The 21,393-nt window shown below is 48.4% G+C and overlaps 1 protein-coding gene across 1 annotated transcript; it reads left to right on the top strand.

Annotated features, from left to right (window-relative positions):
• Positions 1–1,777: 1,777 nt before the first annotated feature.
• Positions 1,778–6,550, top strand: LOC120705630 (dol-P-Man:Man(6)GlcNAc(2)-PP-Dol alpha-1,2-mannosyltransferase-like). Its single transcript, XM_039990077.1, has 10 exons — positions 1,778–2,189; positions 3,291–3,378; positions 3,493–3,652; positions 3,772–3,992; positions 4,068–4,363; positions 5,005–5,116; positions 5,204–5,342; positions 5,601–5,797; positions 5,881–5,970; positions 6,054–6,550. Exons 1-10 carry the CDS (start codon positions 1,903–1,905, stop codon positions 6,207–6,209), a joined length of 1,746 nt encoding a protein of 581 aa, XP_039846011.1. The 5' UTR covers positions 1,778–1,902; the 3' UTR covers positions 6,210–6,550.
• The last annotated feature ends 14,843 nt before the right edge of the window (positions 6,551–21,393 follow it).

Raw genomic sequence — 21,393 nt, 5'->3', positions numbered from 1 at the left:
TAAAAGCACTAACTAATTTTTAGTCATCCCTATCTTCAAGTGATTAAAAGGGACTAAAGTTCCATACAAAGTGACTAAAGAAACCATTGCTCACCTTTTCTTTGATTGTCATCTAGCTAGGTTAGTTTGGAGAATAATTCACACAACTTTTGTTATTTATAAATCTTGAAGTAGAAGTATTACGCGTATGTTTGGACCTTGCTTACTTGGAATTAAAGGGGATAAAAATTTACTTTATACGGGGGTTAGCACTTTATGTTGAGATTTCTTGTTTTGCAGAAATAATATTATTTTTCATAATATTAGAAAACAAACAGGTTTGTAGATCCTTTTTAGGGCCACACACTTGATAAGGATGTTGGTGATACTTCACAAGGAGGATCATGACACCATCTCAGCAGCGCGTCGGGTCTTGGAATCAACTGCTATGGGGATCTTCGCGAGACATGGGTGGCAGTTTAGAAATAGGCTTTGCTTTTAAAACTGTTTCCTTTTCTCGTTTGAATCCGGTGGTGTTTACTTTGTAATAAAGGTTGGATATAACTTGCTATATAGAGATCGGGATATGACTATTTTATTATCTAAAAATACAAAATGACTAAAATAAGGGGTATGCTATGCCCACTCAATTCCTCCTGTTAGCTTCTTTTAGCTACTCTTTGGCCCTGTTTGGGGGAGCTGCAGCTTCTCCAAAAGCTCTACTAGGAAAAGCTCCATTTGCTTTTCTAAGAAGCTGCTTTTCAGAGAAGCTAACCATGTTTGTTTGGGGGAGCTTCTGAAAATGCGCTTATCGGCACGAGAGGGAGCTCGGGCGGCATGGCCGTCAGGGCCTCAGGGGAGGGGAGCTCCGGCCGGCCACGAGCCTCGGCCGCGCCGCCTAGGGGAGCTCACCCCGCCAGGCCTGAACCCCGGCCGCACCGCCCAGGGGAGGGAGGACGAGGCGGCCGCGGCGACGGCGGCAGGCGAGGGAGGATACGGCGGCAGCGGCGGGCGAGGGAGGATGCCGCGGCAGCGACTCGGGGCGAGGGAGGATGCGGCGGCCGCGGCTCGAAGCAAGGGAGGATGCGGTGGCCGCGGCTCGGGGCGAGGGAGCGCCGCTCCTGGGAGCTCGCCCTCGCACCGGCCGCGCGCCCAGGGGAGCTCGTCCTCCTCCGCGCCAGCGGGAGCTAGTCCTCCTCCTCCGCGCCCCTCTCGTCGACCTCCTTCACACCCCTCCGCGCCGGCGGGCGGGCTCATCCTCCTCCGTCGCACCGGCGGTCGGAGCTCGAGTGGAGGCGGGCGGAGCTCGGGTGGAGACGGCCGGAGCTCGAGCAGATGCAGCCACCAGCGGTTGGAGTGGGGGAGAGGCAAGGGAGAGAGTGGAAGGGAAGGAGAGGCGAGGAGACGAGGAAGGGGGCGGAACCGCAAAAGCTCGGGAAGCTCCTCCGTTGTTGCTTCTCGCTTCTAGTGTAAAATGAGATTTTTCAGCTTTAAGATTGTGAGAGAAGCAATGCCATTTAGGGGAGCTTCTCGCTTCTGGAGCTTCCCGCAGTCGCAGAAGCTGGAAAACGCTCCCCCAAACAGGGCCTTTAAGAGCTAGGGGCTAAAGAGACTAAAACATTTTAGTCAATTTGTTTGGAATTTTAGTTCTTAAAAGTTTAGTCACGTTGTTTCACAGGTGGGATCCAAATACTGAAATACGGCATGTATCTCGCTCCGCGGCGGAATCATCAACCACGAGCAACTTTTCGAAAAGAGGGAAAAGCACTCGGGACCCATCTGTAACTTGTGCTTTGCTTCGCGCGACCAAAGCAAACCCAAAATCCCAAAGATCCAGAAGCTTCAAGTCCACCGAGAAACCCACGCTGCCCACCCTCTCGACCCCTGAAGCCGAAGACCAACACCTAGCCTCGGCCTCCGGCCATGTCGCTCTCGTCGGCGCGCCAGCGCCGGGCCACGGCGGCGTCGCCGCTAACCGACGATGGGTACGCCAAGGACGCCAAGGACCGGGGGCGTCGCCCCGGCGGCGGCGGCGACGGGGACGGCGAGGACGGGGGTATCAAGTGGTTCCTCCCGTTCCTGGCGCTCGGGCTCCTCCGCCACATGAGCGCGTCCTCCAACCTGATCCACGACTGCGACGAGGTCTTCAACTACTGGGAGCCCCTCCACTTCCTCCTCTACCGCTCCGGCTTCCAGACCTGGGAGTACAGGTAGCATCTCCGACCCCACCCCTTAAACCACCCTACCTCTATCGGTCATTCCTGCTCGGAACGGATTGGCAGGGAAATGCTAGTGTACTGGCCTGTTCTAATTGGAGAGGATTTTGGGGAACTTTTGGCAAATGGCAAGTAGCCTTGATTGGTTTGAAGGGGATGTGAAGATCTACGGCGTCATTAGGAATGTTATTCTGGGAGTATGTCGTAGTCTAAGCTGTAGACTTGTAGATTAGTGGAACGATTTGAATGTTTAAGGGAATGAATGTACTGTTCTTCATTTTTTTGGGATTGGTGAACCAGTTGAAAGTGTCCGCATTCAATGCTGATGTTTGACTGATTGGGAGATTTACTAGTGATGATGGTGAGGTTTGGGGCTGGCTAAGTTTGCAACTCCTCCATTCTTAAAGATGTCATTATGCTTCGAGTATTATTTTATATTCTGTTTCAGAAATAAGGCCGCAAACTATTTACATTGAAAGTAAGCTGTCTGTTTGCCTAGGCTCAGCCATCCTACGCCGCACCTGATTGCAACTTACCTAATCGGCCTGCCAGCTGTCTTTTAAAGAACTGACTGTCGGTGCGACTGTGGGCTTCACTTTTGATTTGAATAACCATAAATTTGGTCATCCTATTATGTATCAAAACATTCCTTTTTATTTGAAGTTTAGATGCTCTGCATTCTCTGGAGATTCTGCTGGAAACTATGTTTTATGATATCCGGTTACATTTTGGAGTCCGGTCATCTGTTCTAATTATCAGTATTCAGTAATATGATTGGAGGAATGCTACAGCTATATAAGATAGCTGCATGTCTCCTGTAACTGTTGCTGAAATTGTTTTTCAAATTAATACGTATTTTTTTGCCACATCATAGGAATAAGTGCTTAATCTATACCCTAAACTACCTTTTGTTGAATGTTGGTCTAGACTTTTACTTCTACATCACTTCAGCTTGCAATATTGCTATAGTAGCATTTAGGTTTGATGTTTCATTCATAGCATCCTGGAAAACTCCATATGCACTTGTATGGAAACCAGACACATTAACAATATTTGGAAGGACTTATTTTGACTTTCTGCATTTTTTTATTGCAGTTCCGACTTTGCTCTTAGATCATATTTATACCTTTCCATTCATGCCCTTGTAGCTGGCCCTGCTTCATTGATCTTTGGTGAGCATAAAGTATGTAATCTTTTACTCTTCTGTTTTCTTCACATTCTTATATTTGCTGGTTGATCCACTACTTCACTATCTGTTACTGATGACATTTCACCTATTTTTGTTGTGGTTGTACAGATCCGTGTGTTCTACTCAGTGAGAATCTTTCTTGGTCTTATTTCAACTGTAACTGAAACTGTTCTGGTGGTTGCTCTTTCAAGAAGATATGGAAAAAGACTCGCTTGTTATGTTCTTGCGATGCTATGCTTATCCAGTGGTTGCTTCTTTGCTAGTACCAGTATGTTTCTCTTATTAAATTCAATTTTCTGTTCTTATTTAAAAATTATATTGCAGATGTCTGATTCCTCTAACTAAAGTGCTAGCTTACCTCATATATATATGTATACCCTATTCCAGGTTTCCTGCCAAGTTCATTCTCCATGTATGCTGTTACACTTTCATCTGGACTCTTCCTTCTTGAGAAATATGCTGCTGCCGTCTCAGTTGCAGCTGCCGGAGTGATCCTTGGTTGGCCTTTCTCAATTTTGGTATTCCTTCCTGTTACTGTTTACTCATTAATTAGAGGACCTTTTGGAAGGGTATTTTTATCCGGATTCCTGACTTCAGTGAGCCTTCTTGTAAGTAAAATGCCTCATAATTTCATTATTGTACAGTATGTACGAGTTTGATCTAATCATGAAAAGTTTTGCTAGGTTCTTTCGTTTCTTGCTGATTATCACTGCTATGGTCGATGGACATTCTCGGTGTTCAATCTTCTGAAATATAATGTTCTTGGTGGTGGCGAAAGTCACTTGTATGGAACCGAGGGCCCTTCATTCTACTTCAGAAATGGATTCAATAATTTCAATTTTGCCTTCATCCTTGCTCTTCTGTTCTTGGGGGTTGTACCATTTGCAAGAAAGAAATATGCTCCAGATCTACTGATGGTTGTCTCTCCTGTTTATATCTGGTTGGCTTTCATGTCTTTGCAGGCACACAAAGAAGAAAGGTAAGCATGACTTTGCAATTCAGACTTTTGATTAGTTGAAGACTTGGACATGCAACATAATATTTTTTTTCTTCTTTGGAACGATGTATCTCTTCATGAAGATTGTTCAGAGGCTAGAAATGCTTATTGTGTTTGCCTTTGAACCTAGCATATAACCTGCTTTGATTTTATCTAGCTGGAGTAGTTGCATCTATTTGACATCTCCCTTAGACTCCACTGTTTCGCTGCAGTAACCACTTCAATTTTTTCTGAGATTAGATTAGACTTTAAACAAACAATATGTTGCCCCGAATGTTGTCTCAACCTGCATCTTTTAAGTTGCTGATGTGTTTAGCTTGTATTGCTGTTGGAAATTTTCATATTTAAAATGAATTCACAAAATTTCTCATAGTATCCATTCTAAGTTGCAATCAATCTGTCTAGTTATTGCCACGAACGAATGTTAGGTGCAATAGCCAGGTTTTCTGTATATATTCACCATTATTTCGGTGTATTAAATTTGTAGTGTTGGGTATGAAAAGAATGAAACAGCTAGCTCCTGGAGAATCTTTCTTTATAATTTCCCAGTCTTTGAAATGCTAATATGCAGACGAAACGAAACATATTGGAATTAACCGGCCTTCTTCGATCTGTTTGTCCAGGTTTCTCTATCCAATATATACATTGATATGTGTTGCAGCTGCATCTGTTATTGACATCTTTCCTGATTTTTTCCATGACAAATATTCATCTGATCAGTCTATCTTTGAAAAGGTTAGCTTGGAGAGTTGAATGATATTTACACTTTCTTCTTTATTAACTGGTAATGGTTGTAAAGTTGTTTCATGATGCTTGTGACAGATAGCCAAGGGTCTACGGCCTTTGATCCTTGGTTTTATTTTGTGTGCCTCCCACAGCCGAACATTTTCCATGTTGAATGGATACGGTGCTCCCCTGCAGATCTATCAGCATTTAGAATATCACGAAGATTCTGGGCCTGGTAAGATTCCACTGAACACATTTCAATATGATTTATTTTGTGCTTGCTTCGTATCCTTTAGTATAATGCATTAGGCGCCTATGACGCTAGACATGCCAGAGAGGGTATTGTGTGTCGCTGCTTCTATTTTGCTTCTTTGTAAAGGTACTGATACAAAGGAAGAGGCAAAGCTGACTTAAAAGAGAGCATCCTGTGCTCAAAATGCGAGATTCTTAGAGGAATTGTTTTAGCTAAATTACTATGCCTGTTTGTTTACAGGGTCTATTCTGTGTGTTGGGAGTGAGTGGCATCGCTATCCGTCATCGTTCTTCATACCCTCCTATATCAGTGAAGTTAGGTGGATAGATGATGGCTTCCGTGGGCTGCTTCCATTTCCCTTCAATGAGACCCTGGGTGGCACCACCGCTGCTCCGGCATACTTCAACAACAAGAATAAGGCCTCTGAGGAGCAATATGTATTTTCCATCCTCTTGAAGTTTCACAAGGCAATTTTCTTCTAATAGCGCACTGAGTGCAATCTGTTTGATTTTGGATGCAGCTTAAGGATATCGGAGCATGTACCTTATTGGTGGAACTTGATCTAAGGAGGCCTTATCCCTCACGTGGAAATGACTTGACAACGTGGGAGGTAAACCCACACTCGAAATCTCCTTACCAATTCATTAAACCAAGTTTTATTTTCACTGCCTGACAACTGTTTCTGAACTCCAGGCATTGGCGGCACTACCATTCCTAGATAGAGAGCTTTCCTCTGCATTATACCGGTCATTCTTTGTACCATACCGATGGCAAGAAAACAATGTTTTCGGCCTATACAAGTTGCTGAGGAGGTTGCGTGCTGACCAACACAAGTCAACAGATGTCTAGTCTGGAGGAATCAAGTTCGATGGAGAGCTAAACCATGCGATTTACTTCATCAAACTTTCAATTAGTAAATTTTGGCTACTACAGATGTTTTGTATCCAAATGGTTTTGCCAGTGTCTCGTGCTGGATCGAGCTTGTGCAACTGAATTACTCCCTAATCTGTGTAAGGATGTGTGTGTTGGTTGGTGCTCGAGGCGAGCCGATCCCTGCATTATGCTGCCTGCAAAATGCTCTGTAGCCAACTAGTTTGTATTCTATGGAGTCTTAGCCAATGACAGAATGATGAATTTAGTGATTGACTCCTGCATCTCAAAATTATTACACGTTTCTAGAGTTTATACAATTCGAAATCCTACTGGTTACCCAAGGAGTTTTGGAAACTTTTGAGCAACTTGGATCACCAAGACCTTTACAAATGTTTTGTGTTTGAAATATAGAATCCTACCATTGCGTGTATACGAGCGGCTAATTTTGATTGGTGACTATCGAGCTGTTGTGTTATGATCAACAAAAGCAACTGTGCCATTTAAGTCTGCAACTGCAAGTCTGCAACCGTCTCCCGCGCGCCATCTTGGAGACAAACTTGGCAACTTGCCCTTGCTTCTTCCTCCGATCGCGCAACGCAAACACACAGGCCGCAGCCATGGACCGCGCCTCCGCCGACTTCTCCACGTCCGACCACGGGACGCCTGTCCGTCGCCGGCAACGCGGCGTCCGCCTCCGCCCCCATCGCCGCCGCTCACCAACTCCCACCTCCATCGACGCAGCAAGCCAAGAACTCGCCCGTTCGCCCTCCGCGGCTTCAGTCTCGCGGAAACCGTCTCTCCACTACCCGGACGACGCCCCGGGCTCCTACTTCGCGGTCGCGCCTCTACCCGTCTTCCGCGGCGATCCCGGCGAGTGCCCCGACGCCCATCTCGCGCGCTTCGACCACGTCTGCCGAGCCAGCATCTTCCCGGCCGTGACGCCGGCGGCCGCCGCCCGCATCTTCACGGCGTCGCTCGACGACGACGCCGCGCTGTGGTACGACTTCACGACCTCGGTCGACGAGGCCTCGCCGCCCCCGCCGTGGCACGCCGTCCGCGCCGCCTTCCTCGACTTCTTCCGCCCGCCGGACGCCGCCGACCGCGCGCGCGCGGAGCTCGTGTCGCTGAGGCAGGGGCCCGGCGAGACCGTCAACCGGTACCACCTCCGCATGCAGGGGATCCTCCGGCGGTGCTCGGGCTTGGGCGCCGACATCCCCGACGACGCGTTCCTGAAGGCCGCCTTCGTCGGCGGCCTCCGCGCCGAGCTCCAGGACTGGGTGGTGCCGCAGGTGCTGGAGACGCTGGAGGACGCGGTGGCGCTGGCCCTGAGCCTGGAGCGCGCCGAGAGCGTCCGCGAGGCGCGGCGCGTGGCGAAGGCGGCCTGCGCCGCCGCGGGCCGGTGCTCGTTCTGCGACGCGGAAGGGCACGAGGAGGCGCAGTGCGAGGTGCGGGTGAGGATGAAGAAGCTCTGGCGGAGCAGCAGCGGCAGCGGGAGGGGAGGCGGCGCCGCGGCGGCGAAGGACGGGGAGCGGGCGGAGGAGTGGGGAGGCGGGAACATGGCGCTGGCACGGCTCGCGAGCGCGGCGAGCGCGCGGTCGACGCAGTGCCAGTGCCGGAAGCACCAGTGCGGGAAGAAGGCGGTGGCCCCGACCGAGGTAGCCGGAGGCGGCGACGTGGACGGTGTGGTTTGGGACAATTGACTCAACCAATGACATAGACGCTGTGGCTCCGATCATATAGAATAGACTTCTTGATCTCTAGTCTCTACTATTTCTAAACTAAGCAATCATTTCTTAGTCCGTCAATTAAAATCTATTATATTATTAAAGGAGTGTTAAAAGAAGCCACTACGTTCGCCGAGAGGTTCCAGAAATTTCCACATTAATCTAAAAAAGAGAAGAATTTGCACCGTTGGATTTTATGAAGGTCTAACGGTTCAAACTAACTCAAGAGTTCATATCAAATACGATTAATAAATAGCTAATTTCGGATTTAAAAAATTAAGAAAAATTAAGACATGGCAAAGAGTCCATGCTGAATACTATTAGTAAATAGTTTAATTCGGAATTAAAAAATAAGGAAATTAGGGCTTAATCAAAGAGTCCATGTTGAATACAATTACTAAATAGGAAAATTCTGAATTATCAAATTAAAAAATAGCATTAGCACTAGATAAAAATTAATATTAGCTGAATAGCTAAATTTAAAATTAAAAGTATAAATTCTATTATATTATTAAGGGAGTGTTAAAACAAACCACCACGTTCGTCGAGAGGGTCTATAAATTCCTACGTTATTCTTTGACTGTCCAACTGTTGTCAGTTGACTAATTTTTTAGTATGTCATATTGTTAGTACCTGTTAAAAGTTTTGCAAACGGATTATGCGTTCTGTACGATTGAAGAAGAGGGGGCATGGGTAATACGTGAGCTTGATGGAAAAACATATGTTTTAGAATTAATCTGGACTGTTAATACCTCTTTGCAAAAAAATAATATTGACTTGAATTCCTAGCAACTACTGGTAGCTAGCAGCACGGTGGTCGCAGGCAACAGGCTGGCAGAGGGAGCCTCCGACGCGTTGTGCCCCCGGTGTCGTGGCACTGCCCCGACGTGAAGGGATGTCGAAGATAGATGGACGGACGATTTCGTGATGATGATGGAGTAAAAAAACGCGATGAGATGTCAAATACGATTAATAAATAGCTAATTTTGAATTTAAAAAATTAAAAAAACATGACAAAGAGTCCATACCAAATACGATTACTAAATATAGCTTAATTTGGAATTAAAAAAATAAAGAAATTAGGACTTAACCAAAGAGTGCATGTTGAATACAATTACTAAATAAGCAAATTCGGAATTATAAAATTAAAAAAATTAGCATTGGCACACGACAAAAAAATTATTATTAGCCAAATAGCTAAATTAAAAATTATAAGTATAAAAAAAATTGGCATCAAATATGATTAATAAATAGATAAATGCAAGAACTAGAATAAAAAAATTATTGTTGATATGTGTAGTGATTTTGAATCATATCAAGAAGAAAAATAGCTAAATAAATAGTATCAAATGCAATAATAAAAATCCAAGTTTGAGTTTCATGGCAAATAAAGTTAATAAATACTCCAAATTAACGAAGATCTAAATAATATTTGTGTATAGGATTTACACCATTCGATTTAATGAAGATCTAACGATCTAAATTGGACAAAAGAGTCCATATCCAATTTAATGAGATGCAATATTTTAAACTACCAAAAAGTGTCTGTATCCAATTAAAGTTAAATACAGGGTCCACATGACATAAAAACTCATGTTACCATCTATGTCTCGCATTAACCTTCCTTAAAGATGAAAAAAAATGGCAGCAGCATAAGTGTGACAACACGACCATAGTTGTATTGTATTGGTACTATTGAAAGAGATAATTGCTTTGAAAAATCTTTGGAACGCCCTGCACTACGACGCGACCATAGTCTTTGCTCGAGATTCCGAATCACAACTTTTTGAGTCTCAAGAACGTCATGCAGTACATGCAGCTGCATGAAGCACACTGGATTCTACTCAAAATCATTGCCGAACTCAATCAATCCATTTCTTCTGGAGCAACCAAACGTCAAGATAGGGACGAAAAAATAATGATGATGCGTAGAGTTTCACATATTGCAATCTATTGCAAGACCATTGGCACCTTATGATTGTAAGTGTGGGCCAATGAATACGCAGACGAATTAATGTGAGAGAAATATCCGCTAAAGAACCAATGCTTTCTCCAAACAAGAATCATCATCATAAATATTGCATATTCTTGAACAACTTTAGTTATACAGACTAATCTGATGGTGGTCAACAAAGAATTATGATTCTATGGGCATATAATAGTTCCATACAAGTAATAATCACTGGGATAAAGAGTAAAGCACCGAAACCTACAAATAAATGTGACTATTATCAGCTCAATCTAAATAGATGCATGGGAAAAATCAGGGAGTTAGTCATGTGAGGAATCAAATAGCATAGATAATTATTAACATTATTTTCCCCATCTAATCTTCTATAAGTACACACTAGACATGGAACACAAATGTGATCGATACGTCTAAAGAAGTATAGAGAAAGAGAAGAGAAAAAGATAAAGAAGCACCAAGATTGAATGGGTAAGGAAAGTAGAAAAATGAGAATAGAAAAAGAAGGCAGGAAAAATGAGAAAATGAGGGCAAAAGAAAAGGACAAAAGTGAATTTATTGGTTTAGTCTATAAATAATATCATTAGAATGAGAAAAATATTAAATTATAGCCATGTCCTGTTGGACATTTGACATCTTTCATATATTCATGAAAAAATAGAAGAAGCGGTTCTACCGAACGGTTTTCAAAACAGCTCTATATCCATAAAAAAAGCTGCTCCATCAAAGAAGTCACAACTGAAATTATTTTAGCCACAGATACAGGCCTGAAGCCCTGCTAATCTATCTCAAAGTCGATTGCCTACAGTACAAAATCAAATGATTCAAACAAATGTACGTTGTCGATGCTCCTCTTCGCTCAGAAAAAAAACCCTGAGGCACAATACTAAACAGGAAACTTCTCCATTAGATGCATCGGATGCGATACACACTAATCGATTTCAAATATACCGAGGAACAAAATAGAAGACAGAGAAATCAATAAAAATTGCTAGAGAAAATGAAAAATAAAGAAAAGAGTTAGAAACAACAACAAAGATATATATGGAACTATCTATCACCGAGATGACAAAACTCTAAAGTAGACCAATATATGCAGTGCAGTCATATGGGCTAAAAACAAATAAATTGTGCAGTAACCAAAGAGGGAAAAATAATAATATGTTCGATTAAATAAAAAATTTAAAACATATATGCATTAACATAGCACGCATATATATAAGTTTTGTATAACAATTATTTACCAAAGCCAGCAGGAGGCCTCAACTTATTTTTTAACATAACTTTTTTTTTGTCTAATCCATGATCATTTTTATTTCACTCCGATGATGAGTAAGGTCTAGATCTACTAGATGCTACTTAAGTGCTCTAACAACTACACTAGATATATTTTTGCTAAATATTAATCAAAATATTGCAAGATACAAATCGAACTCCAACATCTAAGTTACAGATTGTTGGCAAACATAACTATCAAATACATATAAATATATTTCATAATTATAAAAAATTTTATATGAATACAATTATGTACAATTTGCTCCGTATTCAAGGTGATCCAAAATTGAATTCAATCCTCAAATTTAGATTTTGCAGGTTTAAATACTAAAATATGCAACTATAATATAGAATAAAACAACATAAAAAGCGATGATTGATATAAACTCCTATGCATAGAAAGCTGCAAGTATTATAATATTGAACAAGAGCAAACGAGAGGTAAATAAATTATAAAATATATCTCTTTTGTCAATGTAAATATTTTTAGAGAATTAAATAAAAAACTAGCTACCCGCGCTATTAGCGCGGGCCACCTTGCTAGTTGTAATCAGAATCAAATGTATTTCGAATAGAAGATCGTGCTATTACTAGTATCCAATGGAAGTATTTACTGCTTGACTGATCGTCCAGACACTGCATGCTCATAGCTTCAGAAGGCCGGGCACATGCTCGCCGCCGGCCGTGAGCAAGCTCGATAGATCACCTGCGCTGGCCCCCGGGAAGCTCATAGCAAAGTGTATGGTTATGGACATGTTGAACTCGCCTGCCTCTCCATTATTCAGCCACCTGGTTGATGCTGGAGAGGACAAGCTTGAGGCGACGGCGTCGGTGTGGCAATGGAATTCTGAAGCAGTTGCATTCTGTCCAGCTTTGCTTGCAAAATATTCAGACCCGCCATTTTCCATTTCTTTAGGTTCTAGTCTTTTCTATATAAAGCCTCCCAGGAGATTAACATCTCAAAGCCTTCGCGGATGACTATTTTGTTGCGATTGAATTGAAGGTAAAAAAAAAGGAGCTGCACACACCAAAAAAAAAAAAAGTTCTTTCCACCAAGCGGTTTCGCCTCTTCCTTTTGTTTCCTGCCTGGTGTATTTTGGTTGCCACAATTGTCTTGGCTTTGGTTTTGAATTATTGATGGGCAATGTAATTTTTCATAAACAAGCACGGGAAAGATACAGCTGGATGGCACTAAGCAGCGGCAAAGAAGAGATTAGAAATGAGGCAATGGAACCTTTTGTGCTGACGGCTTTTATTCTTTTGTGGTGTATCCCAACTGTCCCTTCTCCTGTTGCTTCTGCTTGGAGCTGAACCTCAAACAGTGTTTATTTTCTGATTCGTTCTGCTGTTCCGGCGAGGCCCTTGTCAATTCTTGGACTAATACTATGCTCGGATATCACTGCCAGATAGAGCTATTGGTTGTTGTAAACTTGTAATTGATGGACCATGGGCTACTAGACAACAGACTTGACCATTGATCTCAAGTCTCAACAGCAAAACCATATGTAAAATTCTTTTTCATGAAAATTTTCAGCTGTGTAAAGCAATATTGTGGGTTTCTGCTTACGCTAGGTGCAGAATGCCTGCACAATTCCACGGTGATGGAAACGATAGCTGAACGACTCTCTGAACCTCTTGCTGCTTCAGAAATTAGAAGCGGCTTCATGTCCTTAGCGTTGCACTGTGATGGCCTGTTCTCGACATCATGCTCGATCATGATCTGATGGCTGATGTGAGTTCTTCTTGAGGAAACTTTCAGTCGTAGCCATGCTTGCAAAATGCCTTTTGCAGTCTGCAAATCATCAGAATCAACCAAGTCTTCGGTTTACGGTGGTCTGTCGTCGGGACTGCAGAAATCCCCATGCTCATCGATGAGACATTTCGTTTTCGAAATTGGAGTCCACTGCCATCAAGCATTGCATTGCAAGAACTCGTTGACCCACGCCTGGCAACCGAGCTCGGACAACGCCATCCGCAACGTCAGATCAGGCATTTCGTCGAACACCCGCTCCACCTTCTACGGCACCCGCGGCGCCCATGCTCCCCCACGCCATGTTCTCGCGGCTGCCATTCTATTGAGCCAGTTCCCTCGGGACGAGCAGCAGGACGAGAAGGCAGATCCGCCGGGCAGCACGCCTTGCCGCAAGGATACATCAACGAAATTAGTAACGAGCGCCCGCCTGCCTTTCGCCGCCGGTGCCGGCGACCCTCGGCTCGCAAGAGGCCCTCGGTTCAGCTAGCACGTCATCGAGGGCGGCGGATCCTCTGGCCGGAAGAGGGGACGGGAGCACCGGAGGCGGGAAGAGGAAGAACGGGTCTCCTTGGGTAATCTTGTGGCCAATCTCGACCGCACAAATCCGATCTTACGGTTAGTAGGGGCCCAGGGGTGGACGGTATTTCATTTACCGTCCACCCCTGGACGTTGAGTCGCCGGACACCCGCCTCGTCCCGGCCGTTCCTCGCGCGCTCGGCTCATCTTCCCGCAGAACGGCGGCCTCCTGAAGCTTGCCCCCGATGAATGGAACCGGCGCGGCGAAGGCCCTCCCCGGCCGCTGCTCAGTGCTCACCGCCCTGAGTTGTTCCGAGACGCGCGGCGCGGCTTTGCAAGCTCTGGTCAGCCCGGCAAGATGCCGCTGGCCGTGCGGCTGCGAGGCCACGGGCCCGTGTTCTCCAACAGGCTGTAATCCGACTCTCAATCACGCATTTTGTCGAACACCCTCTGACCACCTTCGACGCCACGCGCGGCGCCCTGGCTTGCTTGATGCTCCTGCCGTCCTGCGCTCCCACGCCGTGTTCTGGCGGCCGACGTTCTCTGGAGCTGCCCAGCCTGCGGCCTCACAACGAGCTGCAGGATGAGAAGCCTGTTACGTAGGATAGATCATCGGAACAAGCGTCTGGTTCTGCCTTCTGCCGCCGGCGCCACGGCTCGCAGGAGGTTCGACATCAAGGGATGCAGAGGGGGGACGGTGCTCGGCACTCCCGCGACCGCGAGGAAGAAGAACAAAGGTCTCCTTATGTAGTTTTCGCGCCAATCTTGACCGTACAATATCAATCCGACGGTTGCTAGGACCCAGGGGCGGACGGTATTTCATTTACCGTCCACCCCTGGTGTCGTTGTCTCGCCGGATACCGTCGCGTCCCGGCCGTTCTCCGCGTGCACGGCTCCCCTTCCGCGTACTTGCGGCCTCCCGGTGAAAGGACTGGGTGGTGCCGCAGGTGCTGGAGACGCTGGAGGACGCGGTGGCGCTGGCTCTGATCCTGGAGCGCACCGAGAGCGTCCGCGAGGCGCGGCGCGTGGCGAAGGCGGCCTGCGCCGCCGCGGGCCGGTGCTCGTTCTGCGACGCGGAAGGGCACGAGGAGGCGCAGTGGGAGGTGCGGGTGAGGATGAAGAAGCTCTCGCGGAGCAGCAGCGGCAGCGGCAGCAGCAGCGGGAGGGGAGGCGGCGCCGCGGCGGCGAAGGACGGGGAGCGGGCGGAGGAGGAGGGGGGAGGCGGGAGCATGGCGCTGGCGCAGCTCGCGAGCGCGGTGAGCACGCGGTCGACGCAGTGCCAGTGCCAGAAGCACCAGTGCGGGAAGAAGGCGACGGCGTCATTGTGGCAAAGGAATTCTGAAGCAGTTGCATTCTGTCCAGCACTCCAGCTTTGCTTGCAAAATATTCAGACCCGCCAACCCTACAACAGTTTAGGGTCCAATGGGGGGATCGGATGTGTTCGTTGCAAAAAATTCCGACGCAACTTCGTGGTACGAACTTTTGCACTAGTTCGGCCCGTTTTGCACCGAGTTTCGTAAGGCAAACAAACGGTCGACAATACACCAAAATAGTACGAAACGTACCAAAACGTCAGTTTATGATCCAATGGAATGGACCAGGTGCGTTGGTTGCGAAAAATTCCGTTCCACCAAGCCATTTCACCTCTTCCTTTTGTTTCCTGCGTGGTGTATTTTGGTTGTCACAATTGTCTTGGCCTTGGTTTTGAATTATTGATTGGTAGTGAGACTCATTTTGTCATAAACGAGCATGGGAAAGATACAGCTGAATGGCACTAAGCAGAGGCAAAGAAAAGACTAGGAATGAATGAGGCAATGAAATCTTTTTGTGCTGACGTTTTTTTCCCCTTTTCGTGGTGTATCCCAACTGTCCCTTCTCCTGTTGCTGACTCCCTGATGCTTCTGTTTGGAGCTGAACCCCCAACAGTGTTTGTTTTGTGATTCCTTTTGCTGTGCCGGCGAGGCCCTTGTCAATTTTTTATAATTTCCGCTTGGATATCATTGCCAGATAGAGCTATTGGTTGTTGTAATGGATGGATCATCGGCTACTGAACAGACTTGACCATTGGTCTCAATTCTCAACTGCGAAACCATCTGTGCAATTTTGTTTCATGAAAATTTTCAGCTGTGTAAACTGCAAAGCAATCAGCAAAATGCCCGTGTAGCTGTACACGCGTTGCCATTTTTCCCCCTCCTTCATTTTTCTCTGAATCTCTTGCTGCTTCAGAAATTAGAATCGACTTCATGTTCTTAGCTTTGCACTGTGATGGCCTTTTGCAGCGGCGTGGCAGCATGTTTGCAGTCCATAAATCATCAGAGCCATCGGTTTATGGTGGTTCGTCCTTGGGACTGCAGAATCCCTGTGTTCATCGATGAAACATTCCTTTTTTTTTTTTGAAATAGGAATTCACTCCCATCAGCATTTCAAGAACTCGTTGACACACACACACACACACACACACACACACACACACACACACGGCAAGTCGGCAACCGAGCTCACTCAACGCTATGTTGCTATCGGTATAACGTGAGGTCAAGCATTTCGTCCAACACCAGCTCCACCTTGTACGGCACCGGCGGCGCCCAGGTTCCCCAACGCCGTGTTCTCGCGGCTGCCGTTCGATTGAGCCAGCTCCCTCGGGACGAGAAGGCAGTTCCGCCGGGCAGGGGCAGTACGCCTCGCCGCAAGGACACGTCAACGGAATTAGGAACAAGCGCCGGCGGCTCGCAAGAGGCCCGCTCAGCGCGTCATCGAGGGAGGCAGATCCTCTGGCCGGAAGAGGGGACGGAAACACCGGAGGCGAGAGGAAGAAGAACGGGTCCCCTTATATAATCTAGTAGACAATCTCGACCGCCCAAGTCCGATCTAACGGTTGGTAGGGGCCCAGGGGGCGGGGGGTGGACGGTATTTTTACTGTCCACCGCTGGGGTTGCTGTCTGCCTGTCTCGCCGGGCGGCCGCCGCGTCACGGCCGTTGCTCGCGCGCGCCTCACTTCCCGCGTACTGGAGGCCCCCTAGAGATCAGGGCTCGTGCACCTAGTGAACGGGACCGGCGCGGCGAAGGCCTTCCCCGTCCCCGTCCTCTGTTCACCAGCCCGACCGAGTGCTTCCGAGGCGCGCGGCGTTCGTCGCTGCAAGCTCTGGCCTGGCTGCAAGGCTGCCGTATCATGTTCCTGGAGAGGACGATTTGATTCTAGTGGCGGTGGCGCCCGCGCACATCTCGCCGTGGCTGTCCTGAGTCCTTTGTCCTTGGCCAATTTCATGTCCGTGCTCTGCTTGTTTTGAGTTTTGGCACAACATCGGCTGCACGGAGGAGGACGCGCGTTTCATCGAACACCCGCTCCGCCTTCGGCGCCATGCGCGGCGCCGAGGCCTCATGCTCTTGTTCCCCAACGCCGTGCTCAGCAGGATGAGAAGTCTGTTCCGTAGGGCGGTGCGCAAGAACAGATCATAGGAACAAGCATCTGGGTCTGCCTTCCGCCGCCGGTGCCAGGGCTCGCTGGAGGTTCAGCCGACATCGAGGGACGCGGGGGGGGGGGGGGGGGGGGGGGGGGGACGGGGCTCGTTAGTCGGTAGTCGAACGAGGAAGAAGAACAGGGGGTCTCCTTATGTAATTTCAGTGCCAATCTCGGCCGTACAATCAGGATCCAACGGTTGAAGGGACCCAGGGGTGGACGGTATTTCATTTACCGTCCACCCCTGGGGTCGTTGTCTCGCCGCGGATCGTCGTGTCCCGACCGTTCTCCGCGCGCACAACTCACCTCGTGGCCTCCTGAATGTCTAGCATCGCGTCCTGGCCGTTCTCCGCGCGCACGGCTCACCTTCCCCGGCCGCTGTTCACCACCTCGAGACAGGCGCTGTGCGTCGCTGCAAGCTCCGACCAACCCCGGCCGATGCCGCAGGCCGTGCGTGATGCGAGCGCGCTGGATCGTGCTCCTGGATAGGGCAATGTGATTCAGCTTTTTGACGCTAGGTGCAGGATCCTCATGCCTGCACAATTCAACAGTGACAGAGAAGATAGCAGAAGAAATCTCTGAATCTCTTGCTGATTCGGAAATAAGAAGCTGCTCCAATTTTTCTTGGTGTCGTACTTTGATGGCCTGTTCATGACCTGATGGCTGACATGAGTTCTTCTTGAGGAGCATTGGGTTGACGAAGCTATGTGTAGCCATGGCTTCATGCTCTTGTGCCCGCACGCCGAGTTCCCGTGGCCGCCGTTCTCTCTTCTCGCAACGAAGATCAGCGCGCCTAGCAGGACGAAAAGGCAGTTTCGTCGAGCAGCGCGCCGCCCTCGACGCGAAGGCACGTCATAGGAACAATGTTGGTTAAGAGAATTCAGAGTAGGTTACAGCACACGACGTGTGGTGCAGGAGGGAAGAAGGCCAGGTCGAGAGCCATTAATTCCAATCCAATCCGCCCCAATCGAGCTCCACTGAGGAGCAGATGAGATGTGGTGGTGCAGGTGGGAACAAGGTCAGGTCGAGAGCCATCGCCCCGACGACGGCGAAATTGGCGCCCTTGCTCAAGTCCCTCCTGCCCCTTGTCCAGGGATGGTGGCACGAACGGCAGACCAAAAGCTTCGGCTGCACGCGCCGATCCATGTCAAAGAAAGAGAGAATTTCATGGTTCCTGCATGTTCCGCTGTCCTAGGTCCTGACCAGGGCCAGACCTGTCATGTTCGTGCCAGTTCCGAGCTCCAGCAGCACATCGGCTCTAATGGCTACAGCACACTAGTGGCTCCCCGCCATCGGTGACGTGCGATCACGCATTCCATCGAACACCAGCTGGCCACCTTCGACGCCACGCGCGGCGTCCAGGCTTGATGCTCTCATGCTTCCGCGACGTGTTCTGGCGGCCGCCGTTCTCTGCGCTGCTGAGCCCGGTTCCTCACAACCAGCAGCACGATGAGAAGTCTGTTCGGTAGGGCGGTGTGCAAGAACAGATCATCGGAACAAAGCGTCTGAGTCTACCTTCCGCCGCCGGTGCCACGGCTCGCAGAAGGAGGTTCATTCGCGGAGGGGGACGGGACTCGGTAGTTGAACGAGGAAGAAGAACAGGGGGTCTTCTTAGTAATTTCCGTGCCAATCGCAGCCGTACAATCAGGATCCGACGGTTGGTAGGGACCCAGGGGTGGACGGTATTTCATTTACCGTCCACCCCTGGGGTCGTTGTCTCGCCGGATCCCGTCGCCCGTCGCGTCCCGGCCGTTCTCGGCGCGCTCGGTTCACCTGAAGGTCTAGCATCGCTCCCGGTCAACGGAACCGGCCCCATGAAGGCCCTCCCCGCCCTCTGTTCACCAGCTCGAGACAGGCGCTGCGCGTCGCTGCAAGCTCCGACCAAACCCGGCCGATGCTGCAGACTTGTGCCTGGAAGCGAGGCCGCTGGATCGAGTTCCTGGATAGGGCAATGTGATTCAGCTTTGACGCTATGTGCAGTATCCTCATGTCTACAGAATTTCACAGTGACAGAGAAGATAGCTGAAGAAATAAATCTCCGAGTCTCTTGCTGATTCAGAAATAAGAAGCTGCTCCAATTTTTCTTGGCGTCGTGCTCTAATGGCCTGTTCATGACCTGATGGATGACGTGAGTTCTTCTTGCGGAACATTGGGTTGACGAATCTATGTTTAGCCATGGCTTCACGCCGTGTTCCGGCGGCCGCCGTTCTCTCTTCGCAACGAAGATCAGCGCGCCTAGCAGGATGAGAAGCAGCTTCGCCGAGCAGTGCGCCGCCTCGACGCGAGGGCACGTCATCGGAACAAGCGCCGAGGTCTTCCTTCCGCCGCCGGTGCTTCAGCTTGCAAGAGGCCCGCAAGTCATTGGGTTGGAGAGGACGAGCAGATCCTCTCTAACCGAGGGGGACGGGGGCACGGTCGCACGGGAGTCGAGCGAGGAAGAAGAACAGGGGATTTCCTTGTGTAATATCCAGGCCAATCTCAGCTGTACAATCTAGATCTGACGGTTTGTATGCACCCAGGGGTGGACGGTATTTCATTTACCGTCCACCCTTTGGGGTCGTTGTCGCGCTGGACGCCGCCGCGTCCTGGCCGTTGTCCGCGCGCTGGACGACGCCGCGTCCTGGCCAGTCCGAGACGTGTGCTCTGCGTCGCTGCAAGCTCCGGCAATCCCCAGCAGATGCCGCAGGCCGTGCCTGGATCCCAGAGATGCTAGTGTGGTTCGACTGCGGCGGCGGCGGCACGGGCCTCTCGCCGTTCTTGGACGGTGCCGCGTTGGTGGAGCTCAGTTCAACGCGGCGTCCGTGGCAACGGGGTCGAGTGAGGGAGGAGAAAGGGGGGACGGTATTTCGTTTACCGTCCACCCCCGGTCGTTATTTCGTCTACCGACGGCCGCGGGCGCCGCTGCCTCGCCGGAGCGCCGCCGTGTCACGGTCGTTCCGCGCGTGCTCCCATCCCGTTCGTGCAACCGGAGGTCCAATCGTGTCACCTCCGCGCACGGCGTCGGCACGCCGCATCCGTCATTCCTCCAGCCGGCCGAGGGCCTCCGAGCGGCTCACCGATGTGATTCGCTTGCCTTGCCGATGGAGGGGGGGGGGGGGGGGGGGGGAGGAACAACGGCGACGGCGAAGAAGCAGGCGCGCCGCCAGTGTCCGGCAGCGCATTGCGCGTGGTTTCCCGGCGGGAGACAGTCCAGCAGTTCTGGCTTCGCGTATGTGTCTTCCTCTATGCTTTCGCTCCTGTTGGGGACCGTACTCTCCTATCTGCACTACACTGTTAAACTTCAATTTCATATTGTTGGACCGCTCCTGAATCCCAACAGTTCCTTTTTGTAGCTATTGATTGATGATCATTCACTTAGCCCATGGGCTAATGCTTCGGATAAATTTGGCCTTCTACGTCCTGTATCCTCGTACTGATTGTCTGATTCCCTGTTTGGTCCGATCGTTTCTTCAGAAATCTATTTTTATAACTGTATTTGCCGGTCTGTATCCGTGGGCGTATGGGCTTGATTCTCAAATGCAACGACCTTTCTAACTTTTCTGAAAAAAAAAATTTGCGTTGGAATCTTACTAATTACTAAATGAAGTCTATTTACAAAACTTTTTTCAGAAATGGGTTGTAAATCGCGACACGAATCTAATGGTGCTAATTAATCCATGATTAATCAATAATTAGCGGATGGTTACTATAGCATCGCTGTTGCAAATCATGGATTAAATAGGCTCATTAGATTCGTCTCGCGATTTACAGCCCATCTATGCAAAAAGTTTTGTAAATAGACTTCATTTAGTACTCCATGCATGTGTCAAAACATTCGATGTGACGGTTTTTTTGTATTTACGGGGTTTATGGGGTGGGAACTAAACAGGGTCAACGTGTTAGTTTCCTTACTTTATAAGTTTGTGAGAATGAAAATAATAGATGCATGAAAACGGACAGAGTAATAGCCATAGCCTGCACCATAATCAAAGATAAGTCAGTACTATTTTGGTACACCTGCAACGGGATTTTTTTTTCAACTTTTAACAGCAATGGATTTGTCTCTTCAAAGGAGCACAGACGGACAAAGTGAAGATGTACAGCACATGCACATTCAAGCACCAACATGAACGGGTGCAGAGAGCGAAAGAAATACTCGGGTGCTCTTCAGCTTTTCTCTTCGTTATGCGTTTCTTTCTCACTTAGAGAAGCGGCAGAAGCACATGCAGAATTTCTTCACACCATTTGAGATTTTCCAGTGCGTAGTATTGTCTCTGTTTTTTTTCACGAGACACAGTTCTGTAACCCTATAAAGGGCCGATCTACTACTGGATATGCCAATGAATCTCGTTGCCCAAAGCCCTGCAGCATAGTAGCTACAATATCAACATTGTATTCCAGAGGTTTCACATTCTGATTAGTATGTTATGCATCGCCTCATGCATCTTTGTGGACCTCTGGAACACAGCTACAATAGTGATTGCAAA

This window comes from Panicum virgatum, chromosome 5K, assembly GCF_016808335.1.
Source record: "Panicum virgatum strain AP13 chromosome 5K, P.virgatum_v5, whole genome shotgun sequence".
Lineage (NCBI taxonomy): Eukaryota > Viridiplantae > Streptophyta > Magnoliopsida > Poales > Poaceae > Panicum > Panicum virgatum.
Note: the sequence above shows the minus strand (reverse complement) of the source record. Positions and strands in the feature narration are given on the sequence as shown.